This window comes from Vanacampus margaritifer, chromosome 15 (genome assembly GCF_051991255.1).
Source record: "Vanacampus margaritifer isolate UIUO_Vmar chromosome 15, RoL_Vmar_1.0, whole genome shotgun sequence".
NCBI classification, from domain to species: domain Eukaryota; kingdom Metazoa; phylum Chordata; class Actinopteri; order Syngnathiformes; family Syngnathidae; genus Vanacampus; species Vanacampus margaritifer.
The window spans coordinates 5,456,436-5,482,044 of record NC_135446.1 but is presented as its reverse complement, the minus strand read 5'-3'; the positions used below and the strand labels follow the sequence as shown (position 1 = coordinate 5,482,044).

General features: G+C 40.6%; 1 protein-coding gene across 1 annotated transcript; it reads left to right on the top strand.

Annotated features, from left to right (window-relative positions):
- The first annotated feature begins 380 nt into the window (after window positions 1-380).
- ahcyl2b (adenosylhomocysteinase like 2b) lies at window positions 381-25,609 on the top strand. The gene is made up of 17 exons (XM_077544093.1): window positions 381-769; window positions 11,819-11,927; window positions 14,097-14,240; window positions 14,595-14,695; window positions 16,589-16,691; window positions 16,784-16,878; window positions 17,064-17,170; window positions 17,372-17,488; window positions 17,572-17,635; window positions 17,714-17,802; window positions 17,885-17,955; window positions 20,459-20,553; window positions 20,844-20,942; window positions 21,652-21,720; window positions 21,794-21,872; window positions 22,956-23,076; window positions 23,962-25,609. The coding sequence occupies exons 1-17, from the start codon at window positions 443-445 to the stop codon at window positions 23,966-23,968; spliced, it is 1,797 nt and encodes a 598-aa protein (XP_077400219.1). The 5' UTR covers window positions 381-442; the 3' UTR covers window positions 23,969-25,609.

Below are 25,609 nucleotides of genomic sequence, written 5' to 3'. Positions count from 1 at the left end.
GGTTAATATTGTGTTTTTCTGAAAATGTGTTAGAACCTTATTAAGAATAAACTTATTTTGTTTGTTTTAATTTGAACCTCAGGCGTAGTCAGTGGCAAAAATCGCCTTGTTTTATAGTTGCTGTGCCTTTCAAACTGAACACCATTTCCCACAACGTACCCCTCGCTTGTGCTTTTTGTACCCCAATTGCAAATTAAATTGATAGGGCAATTGGGTCTATCACATTTAATTGAAATATAAATTGATCGCTTTTTTAACACGTAAAAAAAAAAGTTGTAAAGCCTCGGTAGTGTAATTAACATTGTTAACAAGTGCGGTTGGACCTGCTGTAGTCCAAATACGGTGAAAAAACTACTAGGACCAGAATGCATTTAGCACATGAGCTTCCTTCACTCACATCCGCTCGCCTCCATAGAAAAGGGACTTGGTGAAAACTGTAACGATGTCAGTGCAGGTTGTGGCAGCGAAAATGGCAGAGGTCGAACTCAAAGACGTCGGGAAAGAATTACCCGCTGACTCCCCTATTACCCCGACGTCGGAAGGAATTATTGCCAGAAACTACCCGCGCGAGGCCGGTTCCTCCACCGCAGCGTCCCCGACCGCGGAGCCCTCCGCCAAAGCCGGGGAAGGAAGCCCGGGCTTGCTCGCCCCCAACGCCACCAAGATGCCGCAGGCGTCGGCTATGAAGCGGCCGGACCCGCAGCAGAACGGCGGCGAGGCGTTCGTCAACCGGGACGGCACCGTGGCCGAGGCGCCGCGAATGAAAAAGGCGAGTCGAACCTGTCTTTTTTTTTTCTCGTTTTTTGCTTTCTTTTCCCCCGAGCACACGCTGTGTAATGTGTGGCGAAGCTAACAATGCTAACGGACATTGGAAAACCAGGCTCGTTCAGCAGTGTGACTTACCACGCATCAGATAACTATAATGCATCAGAATATTTAATATTATTGAATACAGTCCAACAAAGGCTCAACGCTGTTTAACTTTTTTTGGGCACTTTTTAATGATTATTTGGTGAGCCGTCAAACTGCTGCCAAGTTATACATTTACATTTTCCTCAACTAGCCCAATGTTGGGAGTGAAGCCAAGCCAAGCCGCATATTTTACATAAAAACCTAACGGCATCAAACAAAAATTATGTGTGGCGGTAGTGGAGCATTTAGTAGTCCCGTCTAACACTATCACTATACGTCGCGGGTATAGATATGTACATGGGTGCATTATTTATAGTAAGAATAATCAATAATCTTTATTGGCCAAGTATATCACTGGCGTACCTCCAAAATCGTCACTTTTCAAGTGACCCCAAAACGTCACGTTTGTTCAACCATTAACCTTGCATCATCAGAGAGCAAGCCATTTGCAACACGTTAAATTGGTCAATTATTTGTAAAAATAAAAATACCACCCACACGTGTCAACTGACCAATTTTGACATTCATATGAAATTTACCAAATTGTGACTTAAAGATTCAGCCTGACCCCAAGTGATATACAGTCCTGCTCACTGTTATTGGCACTCCTTAATTTTTTGCATGATCTCGACAATATCTTCAAAAACAAATGGAAATGTACCACATTTCTATAATCAGGACCTTTTTAATTGGCTGTCCAAAATAATTCAACAAAAGAAATAGTTTTTTAACTTGAAGAAATCAAAAGCACAGCATGCGCAGCAATAATGGCACCTCTCCTTGATATTTGGTTGCACACCCTTTGGCAGTGATGACAGGTTCCAAGTGTTTCTTGTACCCTTCTCTAAGCTTCTTGCAACTTCTCCGCTGGTATTTCCCCCCACTTTTCCTTTGCAAATTGTTCAAGCTCTTGAATGTGGCACATTTCAGCTCATATCAAAGATTTTCAATCTGATTGAGATCAGAAAACATTGCTGGCCATTCTAAAACAGTATTTTTTTTCCTTTTTAACCATTCCTGTGTGTGTTTGGATGTGCACTTTGGGTCTTTGTCTTGCTGGAGGACCAATGACTTTTGACTCAGACCAAGTTGTCTAACACTTGGTAGGACATGTCCCCTTAGAACAGAGGTGGGCATCGAGGGCCGGAGTCCTGCAGGTTTTGCAGGTTGGCCTTCTCCAACACAGCTGATATATGATCAGCTCATCAGCAAGCTCTGCATAAGCCTGATAACGATCCTGTTGAACGATCAAGGCCTCCAGTACCAGATGCAGCAAAGCAGCCCTTCAGAATTATGGTTCCTCCACCATGTTTAACTGTAGGGTGGGTGTTCTTTTGCTTGGTAGCTTCGTTGCGCTGTCTGTAAACAAACTGTTGGCGTGCATTGCCGAAAAGCTCTATTTTTGTTTAGTCTGTCCACAGAACATTTTCCCAAAAGAATTGTGGTTTGTCTAGGTACACCTTGGCAAAGGTTAGCCATTCTTTTTTATGTCTGTCTCAGGAATGGTCTTCGCCCATGAAGCCCTGTTTTTGGTTCAGTGTGTGGCGTATGGTACTTCTTGAAACAATGATCCCAGGCTATTCCAGGTTGGCTTTCAGGATATTTGACATGGTGTTTTTTCCACCATTCACCAACTGTCAAAGACTTATGTCATCAATTTCTCTTTTCCCCCCACGTCTGTGGAGGTTCTTGACAGTTCCATGCTCATCAAACTTCTTAATAACATTACGCAATGCTGAAACAGGGCTACCAAAATCTTGGGAGATGGCTCTAAACCCTTTGGAGGTCTTGTGTTTGCGAATTATCGCACTTCTGATGTCCTCAGACAGCTCCTTTGTTTTCACGATTTTGACAAAGGAAAAGGAGATAACAGGTGGCTTTTTAAAACTTTAAAGTCATCATTCATGGGTTTATTCATGTCAATTCGGCACAGATAATTTAGAACAGGGAACTCTCGCTTGTGATTTACCAAAGGTGAGCCACAATGTGTTTACACACTGATTTACAGGAAAGGGTGCCAATGCTAGTGGCAGAGCACAGATTAAGTTTTCTAGGTTTCCCGCCCATTGTTTATTGTTTTAAATGGTCTTTTAAATCATCTGGTCTTTCGGATAAAACACAAGTTCTCTCCCCAAAAAATAATCTAATGATTTACTTAAAATATTCCACATTAGGTGCATTATGTGCAAAATTGTCTCCAACAGCTGGAGCAAACAAGCCACCATAACAAAATACAAAGGAACGGAGAGTCATTAAGCAATATAATGTGTCCAGTAGTGCGGTAATACTGATAGAGTGACAGTTGTCCATAAAATGCTGAGTCATAAAATTTAAAACAAATAGTGACTGTGTCCAGTAATGTGGTCGTACTGAGCAATAAGTATTGTCACTGCCTTAACCTGTCGTTGGAGCTTAAAATAGTTGCCGTCACCACTTAAAATACGCGTCAAATATTCATTTGTGATTGATTAACATCTGTCACTGTGAACATGACAAGTAACAAACACACTTAATTAATTCCCTCTTGTATCTGTCAGGACAGAAGGTTGTCTATTTATAGGTCGCCAGCTACGCAGGGTCCCTATGGCAAACAGCGTTCGACATATATGACCACAGCCGGGCTGCATGCATCTGTTTGAGTCATCCAGCCGAGTAGAAAGTGGAAGGGGTTGGTTGGGCGGGGGCGGCGTTGACAACTGGTTAACGCTTTTAATCTCCATCGTGTCCCCTCATGAGAGGATTAAAACGCCAGCTCAGTGGTGTAACCGCGGCCCAGATGTGAGCTGTTTTCAACGAGTGATTAGTACTTTTATTGTAACCTGTTGTGCGCAAACAGCTTGGTGCTAAAATCTTCCAGCTTCCGGCAAGTCTCGCAGTTGTACAATGAAGATAATTTGAGAGTGCTTATTCATTTTTAGATTTGTATTGGGATACATGCATTCTGTGCAGCTTTTTGCATTAGGTCCATTTCTTGAAAGAAAATGTTTCCTCCTTTTTGAGTTATTAAAAAATAAAAAAACTACGTCAGCTCATCCGACCACTTTTCAATTTTTTTTGCTAGACATGTTTTTCCCCCCCAAGGCAAACGTCCCAGATGGTTTCCCGCAACAAACCGTCTGTTACCTACAGTAAATTATTCTCCACTGCTCCCTTTTTTTTCGACATTCACCAGGTGTCCCCCAAAAACAAAAACACGGCAAATTTAACGTCAGATTCCTGATCATCCCTCTTTCATGTAACGTTATGTCACATGCGCTAAGCTGGTCTTCCTGGTATTACTTGCCGGCTAACAGGCTTACATTGTGACCTGTGACTGGCCTACATGAGAAGTGGAGTGGATGGACGGACAAATAGATTATGTATTTTTAAAAAATGGCGCTGGTGTCTTAAAGGCTATGAATCAGCGGTGAAAACTGTACGGTCGCGTTATTTATCCCAGATATTCCCAACCAGTGTGCCACATGAAATCCAAGATTTTATTTTATTATATTTTTTTACTACAGAACAATAAATGCTCTTGTACTAGATGACAATTAGCCTGTAATTGTAAAATATATTCCATGGCACAAGAAAGATTGAATCTGACACTATGCTGTCAAGTGTCTTGTTTCAGTCGGGTCGCCAGCCAGTCACGGTGTGCAGCTGGTCACATTTGTACGGCAAGTGTGAACAAACCCAAAGGCTCTGGCACACATCCTTACGACGTGCAACACACAAGCGAATGTTGCACTGCAGTGTCAGGAAAAGGAAATAATCAAAGCTCCCCAAATGGCTTCTTTCTTTTCCAGTGGAAATGGACTGCATAGTAATAAACTTGATGACTATTTGGAAGGTACAATTAACCTGTTACCATTCGTACAACAGAATAATAACCTTGTGTTCAACTAATTGTCCTAACAAGACTAATTGCTTATTGAGCCATCTTGGATAATGTTGATTATTGTCAGAGCAGAGGTTACACATTTGTACTGTATTTGTGTCTGTTAAAGATTAATCAGTCTTCATCTGGTGATAATTGTAAAATGGCTCAGCTCAATGCTGGCTGTGCTGTCAGGTGATTTATTGCAGATTTAATGAGCTATCAGTGAAACCCACTGCGGCCACTTGTGCTTTTGCCGAGCTTTTAATGTCAGGCCGCTCGCTTTTTCTGCTTCATCGCCTCGCTCTCATCGGCGGTGCTTTGTTGCTACCATAAAGTGGATTGCCGCAACTCACGGCCTCATTCACCTCCTGCTCGTCGTGGCCTCCCTCTGCCCTCTCACGGTACAAAAATGTCAGCGTCGCTGTCAAATTAAAGTGCGCGCCTGTTCACGCCCTCGTAAGTTCGTAACCACCTCCTTCCCGTTCTTTGATGCAGACTCAGGAAATGGACTGTTGGTGCTTTACAACACTTTGAATAGCTGTCGTCACACTTTGACACGTCGCCTTATCACTGCGCAGATGGATTCTTCTTGCCATTCTTTTATGTTGAGTACAATGATCTCACATTCATTAGGGCTCAACAATTCATCAAATTCAACTTTTCAAATCGCAAAAGATTCAATTTAGAGAGGAAAAAAACCCCATCTGCTTCATTTAGTTACATTAGCTTAATAATTAGCTAGTTAGATAGCTTAATGCTAACATCTAATGCAGAGCATCAGAGATAGGCTAACCAAAGTAAGCATAGCTGTCTCAGTAATGCTAAACCTTAAATCAATGGCTACTTCAACTCACACTGAATTTGTAAACATATTTGAACATGTTAGATTTGTTGAACAGAAAAATCTGTAATATGCAATATGGAAGGGAATTACTGTCACTGAATTCTTCTAAAATGTTTTCTTTTCAATTAATTAGAGGTCAATGTCATTACAACATTGCCCAATTGTAAGTGACTCAAGGGAAATGGAATGTACACGTTTCCAGGAACTCATTCGTGTCTTAGTGTGAAATGTTGAACCCTCTCGGTTTCATCACTGACAAATAAGTGTGTGTGCGTGTGTGTCTGTGTGAGAATCGTGGAAATGTGTGGAGTGGACGTCAACTCGGATTTGTAGCGTGACGGTAAATGCAACCACGGGAAAGAACAATTTAAAAATGCATCACTATGCTTGTGGAAATTGAAATGTCACAATCTTTGCCTTGTTTTTCTTAAGATTCTGCGCATCTTCACAAGTCCTCACGCTACGACTACAAGTAGTCTGCAGGATGAAGTAAAACCCCCGACGACTGCTTGCATACTCTTAATGAAACTCATTGACCTGTTGTGTTTCATTCAAAAATAGAGCAGCGCCGCCCCTGCTTAGTACTGTTTGATGTAATAATAGTTAGCCCTTAGGGATCGAGTTCTGTTTTTGGCTAAGTCGGAGGAAGATGAAAACAAAACAAACATTGGCAGAAATGGAGCACATCCACTTTTCCTATGTTTGGCGGGGTTAATTGTGCCAGCGAGTTGAATTACCAACATTACCAATCAATTTAGCATTTCCGTCCACTGAAAGGCTTTATTTAGCCATTAGTGGCCGAAAGGTAACAGGATGTACAGCACGCACCGATGGAAATTTACGTGAGTAAATATATGCTCATATTTGTTACAGCTCAATAACGTAAAAGCTGTGATAGTGTTGATGCGACGCTCCATCAAGTTTCCACTCTGGCCGTTTAGTCAAACATCACAACACTGAGCAACAGATTATCCGCAGCGGTGACTTTGTCAAGGTCAGTTGACCGCTGTTCAAATGTGAGGCACCCTGGGGCAGACCGACAAAAGAGGAAAACACACATGTTGTTTTTGTTTAATAAACCCTTTCTTATTGTAGGTTTGCACTTTTTCTTTTTTCTTTTTAAATCATCATACATCATTCTTTTTTGGGCTTGCAGCTTGTGGACCCCCTTGGTTACCCAGTCCCCAGTTTGAGAACCTGTGGTGTAAATGACTGGAGGAAAACTTCCTCCTGGATGGTACTGTATAGCAAACGCCCGCTTGACATGAAGCTTCTGGCGATGCACATGTGAGGCCACTGGTAGCTGTGTGCTTGGCGTGCATGTATGCGCCCCGTTGTTGACGCCAGCACTTGTCTGTGCTCATAAATCAGCAGGAAGCGCTCTTACATCACAGCCGCCCTCGGGGCAGTGTGCGCATGGAGGACCACCTCACGCTACATGCCGCTCCCTCCTTTCTCCAGCTGTTGGTTGCACGTGTTTAGTTATCGGATCAGAAGCATCGTAAGGACATTTTTTGAAGCCGGCTGTATAACAGTTTGTGGCCCACGCTAGCTATTCCACAGGGCATTTGCGCGGCATCGTAAAAATGCGCTAAGAGGTGCGTTTTTCAACAAACACTTTTAATTATGTTCCATCAAAAAAATTGTGTGTTGAGTTGGTGAGGCTGCGAAATGTGCCCCAGAAGGGCTTATTTAGCAAAAGGTAAAATGCATGCGGATGCTTTTGCTTTCAACCATATGTCACCTATAGCAGACAGTATTTTAACTTATCATCTATGGCAGCATATTTTATTCATTTCTTTTACGACAATGAATTTATTTTCATCCTGTCCAATGCAAGTTGAAACCGAGGACATATATCTCGGACCAGCTGAGATTGTGTTTGATCAGGTTTCAAGGGAGTGTATGGAGGGAAAGACACGTGGCCCCTCGCTGTCTGCCTCCATCTTATTTTTGTGCTTTCTTCTTCCCGTAATGTGGGAACAGCAGCTCCTTCCAAGTGTCATCCGCTGCGTTTGACATAAAAGAAACTGCAGTCTGTACTGTATTTTCAGTTTTGTTCTACCTCTTCGACTCGTATTCTGGGGGGCAGGACAGGAGTAAAAGGAGCGCATGAATTAGGGCACCTCATCCTGTGTGTGGGAGAGCTGAAAAAGACGACATCTGTTGCTTTGTCCAGTACAGTAGTGACGCATTTTGATCCCAAAAAGAAGAGTGAGTGAAGGTAAGATGAGGGCATAACAGTTTTTGTGTGTTTTCCTTGATTCTGCCAATTAATTAGGACAATTTACTTTTCTGTCTGACGTGCAGTTTTGGTTTGGGAAAAAAGCCCAGATATAAGATGAAGAAGATGGCTCCCACCCAGGATAACGTGATCGTGTTAACACCATAAACATGACTCGTTCTCATGATGCACTTCACTTTTTCCAGACTCTGGCTCGACTTCATTCAACAGACTTGTGAATCACTGCTCAAAAGGAAAACTTTTGCAGTGTTTCCCACATATTTGAAATCTACTTGGGTGGGTGGATTGCGGGGTTCTCTCAGTCCTGTTACTTGCGCCTCCTCTAACCTCATGATCCACAAGTGAGTGACTGTGAACTAATGTTATGTGCGGTATATCTGGTCGCGACACGTTTATTTTATTTTTTTTATGTGTGTGTATATATATATATATATATATATATATATATATATATATATATATATATATATATATATATATATATATATATATATATATATATATATATATATATATATATATATATAATTAATAAATAAAAATAATTCTTGTGGTGGCCAATTTACTTCGGTGGCCCGCCCAAGTATTAACATGGTGTAGGAAACACTGTTGTGATCAAAGTTGGTGTCCTGGGAAGATTTTGCTACTCCTGGTCCATTAATGGCCTTTTGAGGCTTTCGCGCACTGTTTGCTCCAACATACTGTACATGAGATGTATTTGAATGAAAAAGCACATGGGGTGGCTGACTAAGCTATTTGATGTCAACACAATCATACAGCAATCACTTATACAGACGTTGTTGTCTTTCCGGTGTAATGGGATTTCCCGTCTGGTGCTGGCTTCCCAGAACAATCAAGGTGTCGTATGCACTACAGAAGTGTATGTACAAGTGGGCTGTTTACTGGTAATTCCTTTTTTTCCCCTTTTCCTCGGTGTCCATGTTGTTTTTTTCTTGGTCTTGTTAGACAAGTACAAGCTAGAGAAATTCATAATTTAGAGGATTGGCTGGTTGATTGATTGATCATGTTACGATAACTTGATGACTGCATAGTGTTCCCAAACCAAACCTAATCAAACTGAAGCATACCGAGTTGAGTAAGTGTGCATCTATTCAGTCAGGTGTCATCTTGGGTGGCCGGCTCGAGTTCAAATGCTCGGCTGGCCTGCTGCAATGTGACAAATCACAGCTGCTCTGGTTTTGTCAGTCACAAAAACACAACAATCCCGCGAGGCCCCTTCAGGGCACACGCTGAGAAGTCTTGGTATCCCTTACACAGTGATGGCCACTTCTGTGGACAATTGCTCTTTGGTTGCGGATGTTGTTTGGAGGTTCACTGGTTGTAGTGATGTGTCGGCGTCTCTTGCAAGATAAAGGAAACTTGGGTGGATGTTTTGAAGGGCAGTAGATGTTTGATTGCGTTCCTACGTCACATTCAACTTTTCCCTCATCCATTTGTCTATCCTTGTCCCCAATTCACCTACACAGTCCATGCCGTGTGATTGCTCCAAATCCGCCGGTGCTGTTAAAAGCATGACACGGCATACAAAATATCTTGAAATAGGCGGCCGTTTATGTAATGTCATTGAGTAACAGATGGCAAAGCTTGAGGATCAGTCTCCTATGACACTAGAAGGGATCCCCTGCCTTTTTACTCATATTGTCATGCAAACGCCCAGCTTTGGCCCATCAAGTTGCATAACTGTTTACTCCAGGTCTGATGAAAATGAATTTACAGTCTCTCCATCATGAAGGCAGAGTGAAAATCACAGACCGCCCCCATTCTTCTGTTGTCGCTGCTGTTTTTTTTTGAGAATAGAAAATCAAGGATTCTCTTGGTGGCCCAACTGCTTGGTCAGAGGTTGTATTTCCAGAAGGCTCCCTGCTTCTGTGACCAACTGTGTTTGATTGAAATTAGGTTCCTGTCTCTGTGGGACTAGAAACCCACAGAGAATGAAGTCCTCAGTCCTCTCCGTGTGGGAAGCAAGTCATGTTACTGCAGATGATCCCGAAGGAGGTTTTGAATTGGGACAAATAGCGAAAACCCCGCAGACAACAAAGCTGTATGAATCAATGCGCAGCCACAGCTGACTGCATATCGAGTCTGAACTGATTCAGACGAAGGCATCATTACTTTGTTGATACAGTTCTCTTCTATGGCGAGGCACCTATGCAAACTTTCATTCACATGGCCTTCAATTTTCTCTCTTTGCTGGGAAAATGGTAACCACATTAATAGAAGACCGTGTGTGTGTGTGTGTGTGTGTGTGTGTGTGTGTGTGTGTGTGTGTGTGTGTGTGTGTGTGTGTGTGTGTGTGTGTGTGTGTGTGTGTGTGTGTGTGTGTGTGTGTGTTAATCCTTAAACACCTGGTTACAGATTTACATCTTGTTTATCTATTATAGATATCCCAGTAGTGGTCAATCCTGAGGCCTTATCTGCCGTGTTAGCGGCCCTTCACATACTTGAGATTCCAGTTTCATTTACTTGTAACATTTGGCCAAAGACGCTGCACCCTAGATTATTTTGCAAATTTAGTGTTACCTTGACTTGCAGGTTTAATTCACGCCATGACTGAGCATGTAATTTAGTTTGCTTGTTCTTCAAATTGTGAGTGAGACACGGGACGCTAATCAGATGTGATCTTGATTTAGTGTCACTTTAAGGATTCTCACAAAGAGATAAGCTACTGAGCTTAAGACATTCTCTACCCAAATCCAACAACACATCTTTACTTTCAATAATTCTAAATCAAGCTCTTCTTTCTATTTTGGTTGAACATGGTGAGAAAATATTATTTTGAACGTGTCCCCTGCTGCCCTTTTAATCGTAGATCAACTTTTACACTGCGTTCTATAATATAGCCACTAATCAATTGGGTTACATTTACATAAACCGAGCACAATACGCTCTTGTGTGAGAGGTGCTAATTTATTATTAATTGTCTGAGCTAGTGGACAGCTTAGTTGTGAGTGGTAAGCTGCTGGAATGGTCGACTCACACTTGGCCGATTAGAACATCAGCTCAGTCGCAGCGTGAAATTTGATCTTCAAATCTGATCGCAGCTCATTATAAAACGGATTAATGTAAGATTTTCTACATATGCTGACAAAGCTCTTGCCTTCGAAGGAGTTTGAGCTTGAATCATGCGCTCACCTGCCTTTGTTTGTTTGCATTATGCTTGTCATTTGTGTTCTGGGACTACAGCTAAAAAGTGCTCCTAAGACCCCAAATCTCTCAACTCTGTGCTCTTAAAGCCCATCGTTTAACCTCAATTGGGTAAACCTCAACAGACCAAAAGCTGCATTATACTCTTTTAACGGCTGCCTCACTTATTTATTTATATCTAGTTATTTATCTGCTTCTTGCTAAAATGTTGCAGTGTAGCTGCTTTATGTGCCGAGAGATTGTCTGTGAATTGTATTTTAAGCCTAATTAGTCCTAATCGTTTTCTTGTTCATTTGTATCGTTCAGTTTTTAATTAATCAGACCAAATACCAAGTGCGCATGATAGCCTTCGGATCGAAACAGTAGCAAAAAGAGAACTAAGGGGAGCCAAAATGAAAAAGGAAGAGAAACAATTAATTGCATTGTGTCTGCCGGCGCTGTCGGACCAGTTTTGGCTGGATTGCAAGAAGAAGGCACTGACCATAAAGAACCACAACGACAAGAATTTGTCTGATTTTTAAGCTCCTTGACAGCGCGTTACCACTATATCTGCACATCTTGCCCCGGTGACACTGGATTTATGATGGGAATACGTCAACCATTAATATTAATAATAAGTAAGTACAGATTAAAGCAACTGTGGAAAGATTAATGGCATGATTTGAACCAGTAACTTTCCATACCTCAGGTCGTGAACGAACTCTGACCTTGACTGTTGGAAAAATGAATCTTTTGGTGATTACTGTTTCAAAAGCACAAATTCTGATCTCGTCTCACTTTTGACCAACAGATCCAGTTCGCAGATCAGAAACAGGAGTTCAACAAGCGGCCCTCCAAGATCGGCCGTCGCTCTTTGTCGCGCTCCATTTCTCAGTCGTCCACAGACAGCTACAGCTCTGGTAAGCCAACGTAGCCCTCCCTCCTCTTGCCGATTCATCGTATTCTCTCACAATCACTTCGCATGAGTCGTTCTGATTCCTCTGATGGTTCCCATTGCTATTAATCTAAGTATTTCGAAGAGCACCCCTTTTAGTTCTAATGCAAAACCTTCTCGTTCTGAGTATTTACCAGAAAAATTCCATCAATTTTCTACGCCGCTTGTCCTCATTAGGTGTAAGCTGGAGCCTGTCCCAGTTAACGTTGGGCACATGATAAACTGGTTGCCAGTTCAACATTCACGCTCACATTTCAGAGTTATCAGGTAACCGAACCTGCTTGTTTTTCCAGTGTAGGAGGCAGAACCTTCAGAAAACACAAGCTGAGAGTCAAACCCAGAACCTCAAAAGTTAACTGTGAGACAGATCTCCTAGTCACTATTCAACCGTGCCCTCGTGCTGAAAGTGCCTCAGTAACTGACGATAATGAATTATTAGGAGGCAAATGTGTTCAACTCGGTTGGGAAAAAGTCATTGCTTTAACTTTGCAGTTAGCTGACATCAGCGTTTTGAGTTCCTAATCTCACTATTGCATTTTTGTTAACATTCATTACTCGCACCAATTGGGCCAAATGGTTATTTTGATTATTTTCCCCTTAAAACGTTATTGAAGAAACCTGAAGTTTCCGACGCTGTGAAAGTACCCTGAATGCACCCTTTTGCTTGCGTAGCATCAGCAACTAGCGATTAGCGAATGTTATTCTGTTGTCCCTAAGTGTCCTTTAAGCTGTTTAATGACACCGCAGTTGGTGTTAACTGTAAAACTGAACACACGGCGTTAAGAATTACATTCACTGTATATTTAAATACAAAACATGCTTTGTTTTTAAACCATTGCTAGCTTAGCACTAATGCTAAAAGCGATGGGAGGATCCCATTCAAATGTTAGCATTGACTTCGGGAGTGTTTTTCTTTCAAATAACAAATATCCACACACAAATATTGTGGGAACACGTATGCATAAATCTATACAACAACCTTGTATAGTTCATAAAATTTGTTGATAAGTACATACTAAGGACTTGTCATTCAAAGCAGATAAGTTTGTGCGTAAGTGACACCCATTCAAAAGGAATTGGGGGAGGGGGGTCATTTTATGCATTATATATATATATTTTTTAATAATTGGTAGATTAATCGTTAATCTTTTTTTTTTTTAATCTGCCAAAAATCCGTATGGGCATCGGCCTAAAAAAATGCATATCGGTCGGGCCTCTGAAGTCGATTTTGTCCATTAGAGTTAGACACTTTTGTCAATCATATTTTATGGCCCAAAAGCATTTATGCAGCGTTACAATTATAGGCTTCCTGGTGTAATCATCTATGAAATGCCGCTTTGGACTGTCTAAAAATATTTCTTTGGTTTGTTCTTTCTCCCATGGCATTTGTCCTATAGTAAATTCATCCTCAGGACTCTTAAGATCCCTTTGTCATTGTTGCACCAGAGTCCAGAGGGGTTGTCATATCTTGAAATTATCCCCGCACCCTTGTTCTTTCTTCTTGGCACAGCACATCATGTTCTTTTTACTTGAGCAGTTTTCCAGTGCTCTTAAATGGTGGCCGCTTCTACCTGGCGCCGATTTGCCAACTTGTTAGAAAGCGCTGGCAGGGAATGAAATGTTGTTGTGATGTATATTAGGTTGTATGATGAATCAGACTCGCACATGTCGCATGGTGCCAGACACGGACTCTCACCACACTTGTTGCCTTCTATACTCCTTTTTTTTCTTCTTCTTCTTCTTCTTCTCACTTAGCTACTGGATGTCTACTGATTCAGTGCAATTATCTTGGGATAAATGTCTTTATCATTTATTAATGAGGAACTTGCCTAAGACACTCAAGTTCTCATGATTAGGGCTGCAAAGGAGTGAACATTTTCTGGTAGGTTCCAATGGAAAGTTAAGATGCAGAATTTTGGAAACAGAAAATGTCAAACTTTTCTTGGGAATTATTAACTGGAAATTGAAGATAACCTTTTCTTTTGTCATTAGGGGACATCCTCTTTAAAATAGATGTATTTCCTTGCCCCCATGCAAGGGGAGTATCCTGTTTAATTAAATTGATTTGTTTACCACTCTTTTCAAATAAAATCTAGTATTAGTCGCAAACAAAACCGATGTGTTCATTTTCCAGCGGCGTCGTACACGGACAGCTCTGACGATGAGACGTCTCCTCGGGACAAGCAGCAGAAGAACTCGAAGGGCAACGGCGACTTCTGCATCAAAAACATCAAGCAGGCTGACTTCGGACGACGAGAGATCGAGATTGCGGAGCAAGGTGTGTCTTTTCTTGACCTTGGTGTTACAGAAAGAGCACAAAAACGTAACTTTTTTCAGTGAATAGTTTTAGCATTGCTCTACAGCACGATTTTGCGAAACGGCAAAGGTTCACTCTAAAAGTAGCACTGTATATGATGTGTTGGAAATGAAGCCTCAGTTGAACCCTGCTAGCCAAACGCACGCACGCACACGCATATGCGCACGCCTTTAGCGTCGGTATATCCTTCAGCCGAATGAGTCGATCAGCTTAGCGTTGAAGTATTAAAGGGATTAAATGATCATGAAATGAATTCCTTCATGCAACGCTGCTTCTATCCACTCAGACGTTTGACGGCTGCTTTTCTCCCTCCAGAGATGCCGGCTCTCATGGCTCTGAGGAAGCGAGCCCAGGGCGAGAAGCCCCTCGCCGGCGCCAAGGTGGTGGGCTGCACCCACATTACTGCACAGACTGCTGTGAGTTGTGCTTTTAAATCCACAACAAGAAATCAACAATTCGCTGCCCTACAGTAGTGCTTCTCAAAATGCGGTACTCTGAATAGCTTAGGGGTCCGCAAAATAATTTGCAATGTAACATTTTAAAAAGTGCATACCGGCAAATGTGGACCGTGTGTCAGTAAAATAATAAACCAATTACTCCTCCCTGCTTTAGGACATATCACAAATCAGACGTCCATGTATGAGATTTTATTTTAATTTTTTTAAATGAGCTATTCGGAAAATGTATTAATGAAAAAATTAAAGGTTTATTCTGCCTATAACAAAAAGCATATCTCTTCACCACATAGTCTCATTATTTAGAGTCAGTGCTGTCAAAGTTAAAGCGTTAACTCATTGATTAATCACAAAAAGTATTGCATTAATCATGTATTAACGCAGATTAATCACTATTCATTTTGACCGCAGATGATCTTTTAGCTAACAGCTGATGGTTACATTAAAGGTAGCACAGGTTGTGTTTGAGCAATAAACACAATTGCATGCATTAAAGTAAAGCATTTAATACATGTTTGTGTATGACATTCTGAATATTTATTCATGTCAAACTATTGGGATCATTTTTTTTTTAATTTTAAATTATGTAACAGATTTAAAAAAGAGGAGGCTGAAGCGTGGAGTGGATCAAAAAATGTCAAAAGACATCCTCAAAACATTAAATGTCGAAAGAATTAACACATAACAGGTGCTCTTCAAATGTTGCTGACAAAAAAATGTTGAGAAAAAAGTTTTTTAATTACGCGATTAATCTTGATTACAGTAATTTCTGAACTGTAAACCGCTGCTTTTTTCAATTGCATTCGACCCTGCGGCTAATAAAAAGGATGTGGTCTATCCATCAGATCACAAGGGGGCGCACTAAAAAGGAAGCGCAAGCGCATCAGGCAGAGCAAAACAAACCAAGTGAGCCCAAATACAGTAGGAGAGACAGAACGAGACAATTTGCGCCCTCGTTATGGAAAAGAAAGTAGCGAGAACCACCATTGTGGTAACATTAAAACACCTGCGGATTACAGTCAGGTGCGTCTTATATGTGTAACAAACCTGAGTATTCCCCGAATTATAAATCATATAGTCTAGAAATTACTGTAATCAAAATTCTGAGATGTGATTATCTGATTATTTTCTTTATTACAGCTCTAGAATAAAGGCATGTTTCGCAATAAAAGTCATATAGCAAGAATAAAGTTTTTTTTTTTTTAAATTAATTTGTTAAAATATGACTATCCCCACATTGTATTTGAATTTAATAAAATATTACAACTTTATTCATGCAAGATTATGACTTTTTATCCTATTTTTTATGTAAATATTACACATTTTGTTTTTTTATCTGATTTTATTCTCATAACATTCCATTAATTTATAATAACTTGGACTGCAACGAATGATTGTTTTAATTGATTCATCTGCCAATCATTTGTTTAAGTCAATTGACTGAAAAAAATTCAACACTCTTATTTAAAAATACAATATGATTTCAGTCTGCTATGGAGTACTTCAGAAATCTGAGAATATTTACTGTGGAGAGATCTTAAATTCCAACAATTTGGACAACTCTTAAATTCATGTTTCAGAACGATTAATAGATTATGAAAATAAATGTTGATTAATCATTTAATTTTTGTCACCCAATCGTAGCTATAACTTTTCCCCCCCGTTCTAAACTAGGCAACTTTGCAGTTCCCACATCTTTTTGTGGTACACGTACATGATAGTTATGATGAATTAAAATTAGGATTACGTTTCTCCCCTGTAAAGGGTCTTTGGAGCTGAACAATTTGAGATTGGTCGTCTCTTATAGTCTGTGAGGGAATGAATCTAAAGTTTTTGGATGTCCGTTCTCTTCAGGTGCTGATGGAGACTCTGTCAGCTTTGGGTGCTCAGTGCAGGTGGGCGGCCTGCAACATCTACTCTACCCAAAACGAGGTGGCAGCTGCTCTGGCAGAAGGAGGTGAGAGACACTGTCTTGCCTTTACTTCTTCTCTTTCCTCTGGTGCACTTCCTGTTCTTCTTCTATATACAGTATACCTGCTCTGTGTCCAGGTTTCAGCGTGTTTGCATGGAAGGGTGAGTCCGAGGACGATTTCTGGTGGTGTATCGATCGCTGTGTCAACGTGGAAGGCTGGCAGCCCAATATGGTAGCACATTGTCCTTGCTAATTTTAACTAACTGAAACTTAAGGAAGACTTGACTAAGTCTTGATCCTTACTTGCACAAATAGTGTGTAACTCTAAAGTATCTTCACTTTGTACCCTCAATAATGCATTTTTTTTTTGTCGATTATGAGCGATTCTCTTTTGCCTCTGTCATTTGTTGTCTCCAGATTTTGGACGATGGTGGCGACCTGACCCACTGGATCTACAAAAAGTACCCCAACATGTTCAAGAAGATCAAGGGCATTGTGGAGGAGAGTGTGACTGGTGTGCACAGGTAGGAGGACCAAACTCAACAAGATCAAAAGTCGTCTAACTCCGTTTGTGTAGCCACAGCCCCATCTAGTGGTGATCACTGCATTGTTCCGTGCTTATGTAATTGCAGCATTGCAGTACGCATCATTCTAGAAGAAGTAATCATGTTTGATTATTGAAAGCAACACTTAGTTTGATTGTTGTGCATGCATTCGACTGTCAGGCTTTACCAGCTGTCCAAGGCCGGCAAGCTGTGCGTCCCCGCAATGAACGTCAACGACTCTGTGACCAAGCAGAAGTTTGACAACCTCTACTGCTGCAGGGAGTCCATCTTAGACGGGTATGAAGCCTTATTTGGACGTGTTACCAGGACAATGAAATTCTACTTTCAATAAGCTAAACGCCACTGTCGCTTGTTTCTAGTTTGAAGAGGACGACTGATGTCATGTTTGGAGGCAAACAAGCGGTGGTGTGTGGCTATGGAGAGGTACGGCTCAGCCCCGCAGGCAGTCCTCTCACATGATTAATGATACACAATTGAATGCTTGATGTTTGGCACCCTCAGGTGGGAAAAGGTTGCTGTGCTGCTCTCAAAGCAATGGGCTCCATCGTTTACGTCACGGAGATCGACCCCATTTGTGCCTTGCAGGCTTGGTACGCCCCAACCCGTCTGGTGACTTTCTCAGCGCCACTATTGACATTTCAGCCTCACTCTTATTTTGTTTTCCAATGTCAGCATGGACGGCTTCAGGCTGGTGAAGCTCAATGAGGTCATCAGACAAGTGGACATTGTCATCACCTGCACGGGTACGGTCACTTCTTCCCCGTTTCTACAGCATCATCACTAGATTGATGACCTCCAATAGGGATTTTTATTCATTATTCTGTTGGGGACATAAATTCCCTTATTAAAAAAATAAGATTTGCTTCTAATAGTGAAACGTAGCTACCACACAATGAAGAACATCCGCTTGTGGAAGTAATAATTACAGCAGAGAATTATGTGACTGCTTTAGTGCTGCTTGCAGCCCAAACTGCAATAAGATGGTGGAATAAATAATATCTACTGATACATTTAATGACTCTTAAGATATTAATATATTAAGATGGTGGTCCTTCTTTGGTCCCTTATTATTGCATTCATAAGGAGTATCTCTTCCCAGGGGAATAATAATGATGTGTAATCAATTCATAACTAAAGGGCAACTTGAATCATCCGAGCAGCTAACAATTACACATCATATTATACTTTTCAACAGTGCTTCACAGCCTTTATTGAGGCAAGGCACATTATTGACATTAGAAAACCAAAATGTCACAAACCATATCATGATAATCTCGTCTCACTAATGAACTTATTCATGTTCAATCTATGCCTGTTAAAGTTGAACAGAATCTTAACATTATCAGAATAGCAACAGGAAGATATAACGGTTAATTGTACCTTCTGCCATGTAGCAGAAGAACATTTAGTTATTTTGCATGTCACTATAGGTCGTTGTCATAGACAGTGTGTAAGGGGGGGGGGTGTAATTGTGCCATTTTGCACTTCATATTGTGCATTCTAGTGAATTTTTATAGTAAAAATGTTGTAACATTACTCAGTTACTCCATATTTTTGCACTTATTTTATATTTAAAAACAATAATACTTATAAAATAAGGCTGTCATATCTGATTATAAGCGGAAAAAAATGAATTGGGCTGGATCAGACGTGAATACACAATCCCAAAGCGGTGCTGCACCCCCTCCAGGCGATTCCGCAGGTCAATTTTGACCTGAAAAGCTTCAGCACAGTTGGCTCGCTAGACAGTTTGCCTTGTTTTTTCCAATACACTTAGCATGCAATATGTCATATGGTACATAAAATATTTCCGTTTCAAATATGACTAGTTATGTCAGCTCCCCTGGACTCCTGCAGACTACTAGCTAACTGTAGATAACTACAGCTCCGAAACGAGCGCACCATATTGAGCGCATGTGTGCTAAAATCAAACGGTAGCAAACATTCTACAATGTGTTTTTAAAAAGGCAAGTGGAGCAAAATGGTGATTTCGGTTGTACTTTATAATTCAACTATTTAACAATGTACTCCCGATATTCGTTGCCATGCAGCTCTTCAAACACTTTAACCCAGACGTCCACAATCCATTCATATATCGTGGCGTACCTTGTCCAGCCGGCGCTGCCTCCCAGTTTGTTTTGGTGGAGTGTGTTCACCTTCTCTCATTGATCGTTCCCATGCGTCTCGCAACTTCACTTTCAAAGCCCAGTTTTTAATGACCAGTTGGAGTTCCTTTGTTAATCCTCCCGGAATGATGGCAAGCCCCAACTTTGTTTTATTGCTTCTTCCCCTTCCGAACCATGGATTCATTGATGTGGAATTATCTCGTGACTGCTCTATTCCCATGTACAACCGCCTAACTGATAGCTTGCAGTTTAAATTGTGCTCCGTAAACATGTCTCTTAGCTGATGCCATTTTCTGGAGTTTCTTAGCCAAACCGATGTGGTTTTGCACAATGCAAATACCGGCAGTATTTTGTTATCCGTTCCTGCTCGGTCTTGGCCGGTGTTCGAATCGTCTCTGCGGATAGCGCCCGGCGGCTGCACATCTCCAAAAAGGAGGGGTCCAAACGGGGTAGACGAAATGAAGTACAGGAGACACTTTTGGCGTTTTATTTTCTCTTTTTATCCACTTTCTCGTTCCATCTCCACATTCGAGTAGATACAGCTGCAACTCTGCTCTGCCTTCTCCCCTTCGTCCGCCGCTTAATACAAGCGTGAACCAGCCCACCAAACAGAAACGCGCGTTGGCAGAGCAAAATTTGCCCCGTGGGTTGTCTTGAAGGAACACGTCTCAGATACTCTGTGCACACACAAAACAATTTTAAGACTTTTAAGTGTGCCGTATAGTCTTGAAAACACAATACATTTTCTAAAAAAAACAATTCTTGGGCAGCGGCCCGCCCAAGTATTAACATGGTGTAGGAATGGCTGATAGATGAACAAATACACATTAGTTGTAGTAAATACATAATAATTTTAGGACAATTTATTGAAATTGTATTCTCACAGTACAGTGGTTGGGAGTCATTAAAGTGTGCAGAGCAAACTCTTTATGGTATTTCTACAACATTTTATCTGACAGGGCTAGACATGCGTTCTTATCTGTACACCGCAACGATTAATGTCAAACTAATTAACTGTGATGGACTGAGAAGTCATTAATTAAATATTTATGTTTAATTAACCGGCATAGGTCTCTTGTGGCCATATTTTCTCTGGTCTCATTTTCTGTCATCCCGTCAGGTAACAAGAACGTGGTGGTACGAGAGAACCTAGACCGCATGAAGAACAGCTGCATCGTCTGCAACATGGGCCACTCAAACACCGAGATCGACGTGGTCAGTCTCAAGCTCCTTATTTTTAATATTAATATTTGGTCAATCTTTTCCTGTGACATAATAGTAATCATCTTAAAAGCCTGTATTAAAAAAAATGAAAAGCAGCTGAGTGAGACATGATTGAATAAGGACAGATTAGTTGTATGATGGTTGTCATAGTAACTGCCCGCTTTTATCCGAGGATCTGCCTTAGTGTATTTCATGTGGCACATTGTAGTTGTTCAATGGAATAAATCTCATCCCTAGCTGAAAAATGGAAAGTTTGAATGATGTTTGTTGTGAATTTGCAGGCAAGTCTGCGGACGCCCGAGCTGACCTGGGAGAGAGTGCGCTCGCAAGTGGACCACGTCATCTGGCCCGACGGGAAGAGGATAGTCTTGTTGGCTGAGGTACTGGACATTAATAGGTGGAAAATATGCGTTATGAAAATCATGAAATTTTTTAGTTTTTACACCTCCGCCCTGCTTTCAACACACTTACTAAAACACGGTGTAAAAATGTCAGCTTATACTCCAGTACTTTACTGTATGTGTAACTTTCAGCTTAATTGCAAATCATAAAATCAGTTTATTTCTTTACATTCTCTTTTACTATGTTGTATTATGTATAATTTGTATATTTTGCCAGTACTATGCTATTTTTATTTATTTAAAAAAAGGTGAGTTTTGGGAGCTGTCCAGATCAAATTAATGAAATTTCAGTTCATTTCAATAGGGGAAAATTGATTTGATATCTGTGTAAATTTAGTGAAGTAGATCTTTGTCACGGAAAAATAATGTGCAAGTCAACCAACAAAAGAACATTGATAAAAAAAAGAAAACAGTGAAACAAGATCTAACGAGGGAACACTATAAAACCTCACAATTAGACTTTTCATCTGGATTCTTGCACTTTTCACTTCCTACATGTGTAAAATAGAAGATCAATATGTGACAGAACCAGAGCAGTGGTAATGGATCCAAGCAGACAACCTTCCAGTCATCATCTTCATCACCTCCCCTCCGATTCTGTTATCACACGCGCACACACTCGCTGTCACGTCAAATAGATGCCAATTTTATTTATTTATTTAGTTTAATTTTTTTGTCTGCTTTGCAGGGACGTCTTCTGAACCTCAGCTGTTCCACCGTTCCCACATTTGTGCTTTCTATTACGGCCACCACCCAGGTACAGCAGTGCGCTTGTGAAGCCTCTTTTGGCCCAGCAGGAAGTGTGACGATGTGTGTGTTTGTTTGGCCAGGCTTTGGCTCTGATAGAGTTATACAATGCTCCAGACGGACGCTACAAGCAAGACGTTTACCTTCTGCCCAAGAAGATGGGTAAGACATTTTGAATTTGTTTTTATTTAGTTTTTTGCTGGCAATATTTTTAGTTTGTTGTGTCCCAACTTTTGTGTAGCCAAGGACACATTTCACGGAAAAGACCACCAAACAAAGATGGACAAAAACTCTGATTACGATATATTCTTTCTGCCATATAGTGCATTTAATTGGTCTGCCTGTCCTCATACAGCACTGGCAACTCATTGGTCTTGGTGGTTGAGAATTTGTCTATTAAATGACAACATGATGCCTAACTGTTGCTAAAATGCTTTTTCAGAAATATAATATCAAATAATTGATAATATCAAAACTAAATTAGACTAGACACAAAATAACATTCAACTCTTTGTTTGTTGATTGACTGCTCATCACAAAAGAACATTATAGCACCATGCTGTATGGCTTTCAAGCAAAAAAAAAAAAAGACAGGAACTCTTGAGGTCGTTTACTTCACACTGGTCTCTGTAACATGCAGTATATCTGGTCGCGATACATTTTTTGTTTTTATATTTTTTTTATTCAATTTTCTTGAAATCTACTTGGGTGGCCCACCCAAGTATTAACATGGTGTGGGAAACACTGTTATTGTATTTTATTTACAATAAAATAAACCATTTATTTAAAAAATAAAACCTTACACTAGTTAAAAATAAAGAATGCAACAAATGCAGAAGTTTTAAGATTAAAAGAATGGAGTGGCTTATATGTGACTAAAGGATTCTAAAGTGGAGCAATTCAGGATAAGTCTCTATTTTGCCAACGGGCATATTAAATTTCTAGCCTCCCTCACCTGTCGTGTGGGCACTGTGAGGTGGGCTGCATCTGTTTGAATCCACATGACTCGTCATCTCCCGTGACAAACCATCATTCACAGTCCAGAGGAGCCAAACGATAAAAGACAACAGCAAGCCAAATGTAGGTCACTTCGACTGCTGTGCACACCGAAACGCTTCAGCTAAAATGACAAAAAGAATGAGACGGAGGAAAAAAGATCAAAGCTGCCTGCTCTCTCCTCTCTTTGCCATCTGAATCATCATTAATTAATGCCACCCTCCTGTGTGTGTGTGTGTGTGTGCGCAGATGAGTATGTGGCCAGTCTACATCTGCCTACGTTCGACGCGCACCTCACAGAGCTGAGTGACGAGCAGGCAAAGTATCTGGGTTTGAACAAGAACGGACCCTTTAAGCCAAACTACTATAGGTATGAAAACATTTGAAGGTGGTTTCAAATGTGTGTTGTTTGACACAAAGGTCCCTAATATTAGCTGATTTAGGAAAATATTTTGTTGTTGTTACTTTTCAGGAAATTACATTCTTCAGGCTAATGATTGGCCAAAATTGCCTGCTTTTTTTTGGCCTCGTTACTAGCAGGGGTCTTTTTATTTATTTATTTATTATAAAGTCTTCAAAGAGCCTAACAAAGGAGAAGTGCCCAATTAATTACCGGTAATTACTCGGGCAGCCGAAAAATGTGCCTTGGGGGGGGGGGGGGGGGTTGCAATCTTTTTAACACATTAATAATTTGTTAAATAAGATAAAGTTAGTAACATTTAAACACTCACCCAACACCAAAAAAACAAACACAAAATTGGCACCAAAATGTTTGTACTTTTATTTTTTGTAGGACCAATTCAATTCCATTATGTTTTTTTTTTTTAATTAATCAGTCTGAATTTTATTATACCAACTATGGGAATGGACATCGGCCTCCAAACTCCATATCCTACTTTCAAATGCTTGACAAGTTCACTAATAATTGTAAAATGATGCATCATAGCCTCTAAAATTTTGCCTAATTGAACAGAAAACTCGAGTTGCACATCGGATCAAAAATGATTTTGGGATGGCGTTTGTGTTGATGTTGGTAGCAATGAAATGGCAATAAAAACTGCGATAAGACAAGCCGAAATGTCAGCGAAAAAGTCAAGCTAACAATCATGACGCCGTTACGCAGGCCAACTTCTAAATAAAAGGCTGTGAAAATATTGCCGTTTTTTTTTTTCCAATATAACACAGCATGGGGTTGAGGACAAGCTTCCTTTTGTTTTCTTTTGACCTGATCCTATTTTGTTGTCTTTTCCTCAAGGTATTAAAGCAGTTTTGAGGTTGGACAAGAGGATGGCGCAGTACTCCAAAACGGCACAGACTCAAAGAGGCCGCCGAGGTGGAGGATGACAGGACAGGAAAGTCAACACACATCCTTTAGAATAGAAGCGGGGAGGAGGGCAGGGGCTCAGGCCGGGCCTGAGGGGGCAGTCGTTTTAATTTATTCCCAATTAACAATATTAAAGAAATCCCCGAGGTGGGGGCTCCTTCTGTCATTTGCCACCAGCTTGCTCCCCAGGAAGCAACGTCTTCCCCTGGACAACTTTTCCGTTCCCCTTTTTGCTTTCACTTGTGCGTCGCCATCCTCTCCTCCCGTCGTCATGCCTTTTTATTGTTTCAACCAAAATATGTAAGAAAAAAAAACGTGATTTGAAAAATAAGAAAGAATGAAGACTTGTTGAAGATTTAGTGCTTTCCCCCCCAACCGTTCTTTTTGCCAATATTCTTTTATACTTTGTTTTATTCTTGTGTTTTATTCGGGGGGATTTGCCAGGATCTCATGGTTCATTCATATCGATTAGTTTCATTTTTAAAAAGTATTTCTTTACACGCTATCCCCCCCCCCCCCTTTTTAAAGCCAGACAGGACAGTGATTGGCTCTTCCAGCCATCACCCAAACTGTCTCTCGGCTTCCAGATGCTTAAGTGTGGCTAAAGAAAAAATCAAAAGTATTCAGCATTTGGGAGATTATTATTTTTTAATTCTTCATAAAAAGTGACCATAATGTATTCAAAATGCTGTCAAATCATTACACACTGTATATTTACATATTTATATAGAAATGACAAATTTTCTACATTTTTCTCCCTCATAGATCAACTGTCATTGAGATAAGCAATTAAATATTCTAATTATATGTGTAATAAATGTACCTATATGAATGAATACTGTGATTATATTAACAAAGATACCAAAAGATCATGAAAGTTGGTCTGGAAACAAAAAAGATCCTAATTTGACTTTATTGAAAATCTTCTTTGAAGCAGCTTTTCTTTCCTGCTTTTGCATTCTTATGCTTGAATTCTGAATTGGCACGTGCAATGCAGATTTTACTCACTGCAGCTATGCCGTTAATAAAACGGGAACCATCTTCAGATAGCACAACTACCGTAGTTTGACGAAACACTCAATCCCAACCTGATGACATTTGTGCTTTGGTGTCATTTGTGCTGTCCTGGATCTTCACCCTAGTTAGTGTGATTTGCGCGAATGTGTGCCTTTGAGAGAATGGTGATTGTAACGCGTGTGTGTGTGTCTATATTTGTGTACATGTTCTTCATAAACAGCTGCCTCAGGATCCAAGCCTGCGCGTTTGAGGGTGGGAGAATTTCCGTTCTTTGTCAGCTTCAAACTGACCATCGACCCGTGGGTGGGTGGTCAGTGGTGACACCAGCATCGTGTATGTATTATATCTAGAATACACACATTCTGTATACTGATATGACGACCTTTAAAAATTGTAGGAAGGAAAAATCATCTCCTGTATTTATTGTTGTAAATCCTTTAAAGAAAAAAAAGTGGTGATTATTTCCAAACATGTTTTGTTCAATAAAGAGAGGACGCAAAGTGAGGACGGTAGTTGACGAGCAATAATCTATAATCTCTAATAAAGATGTCAAAAATTGCAA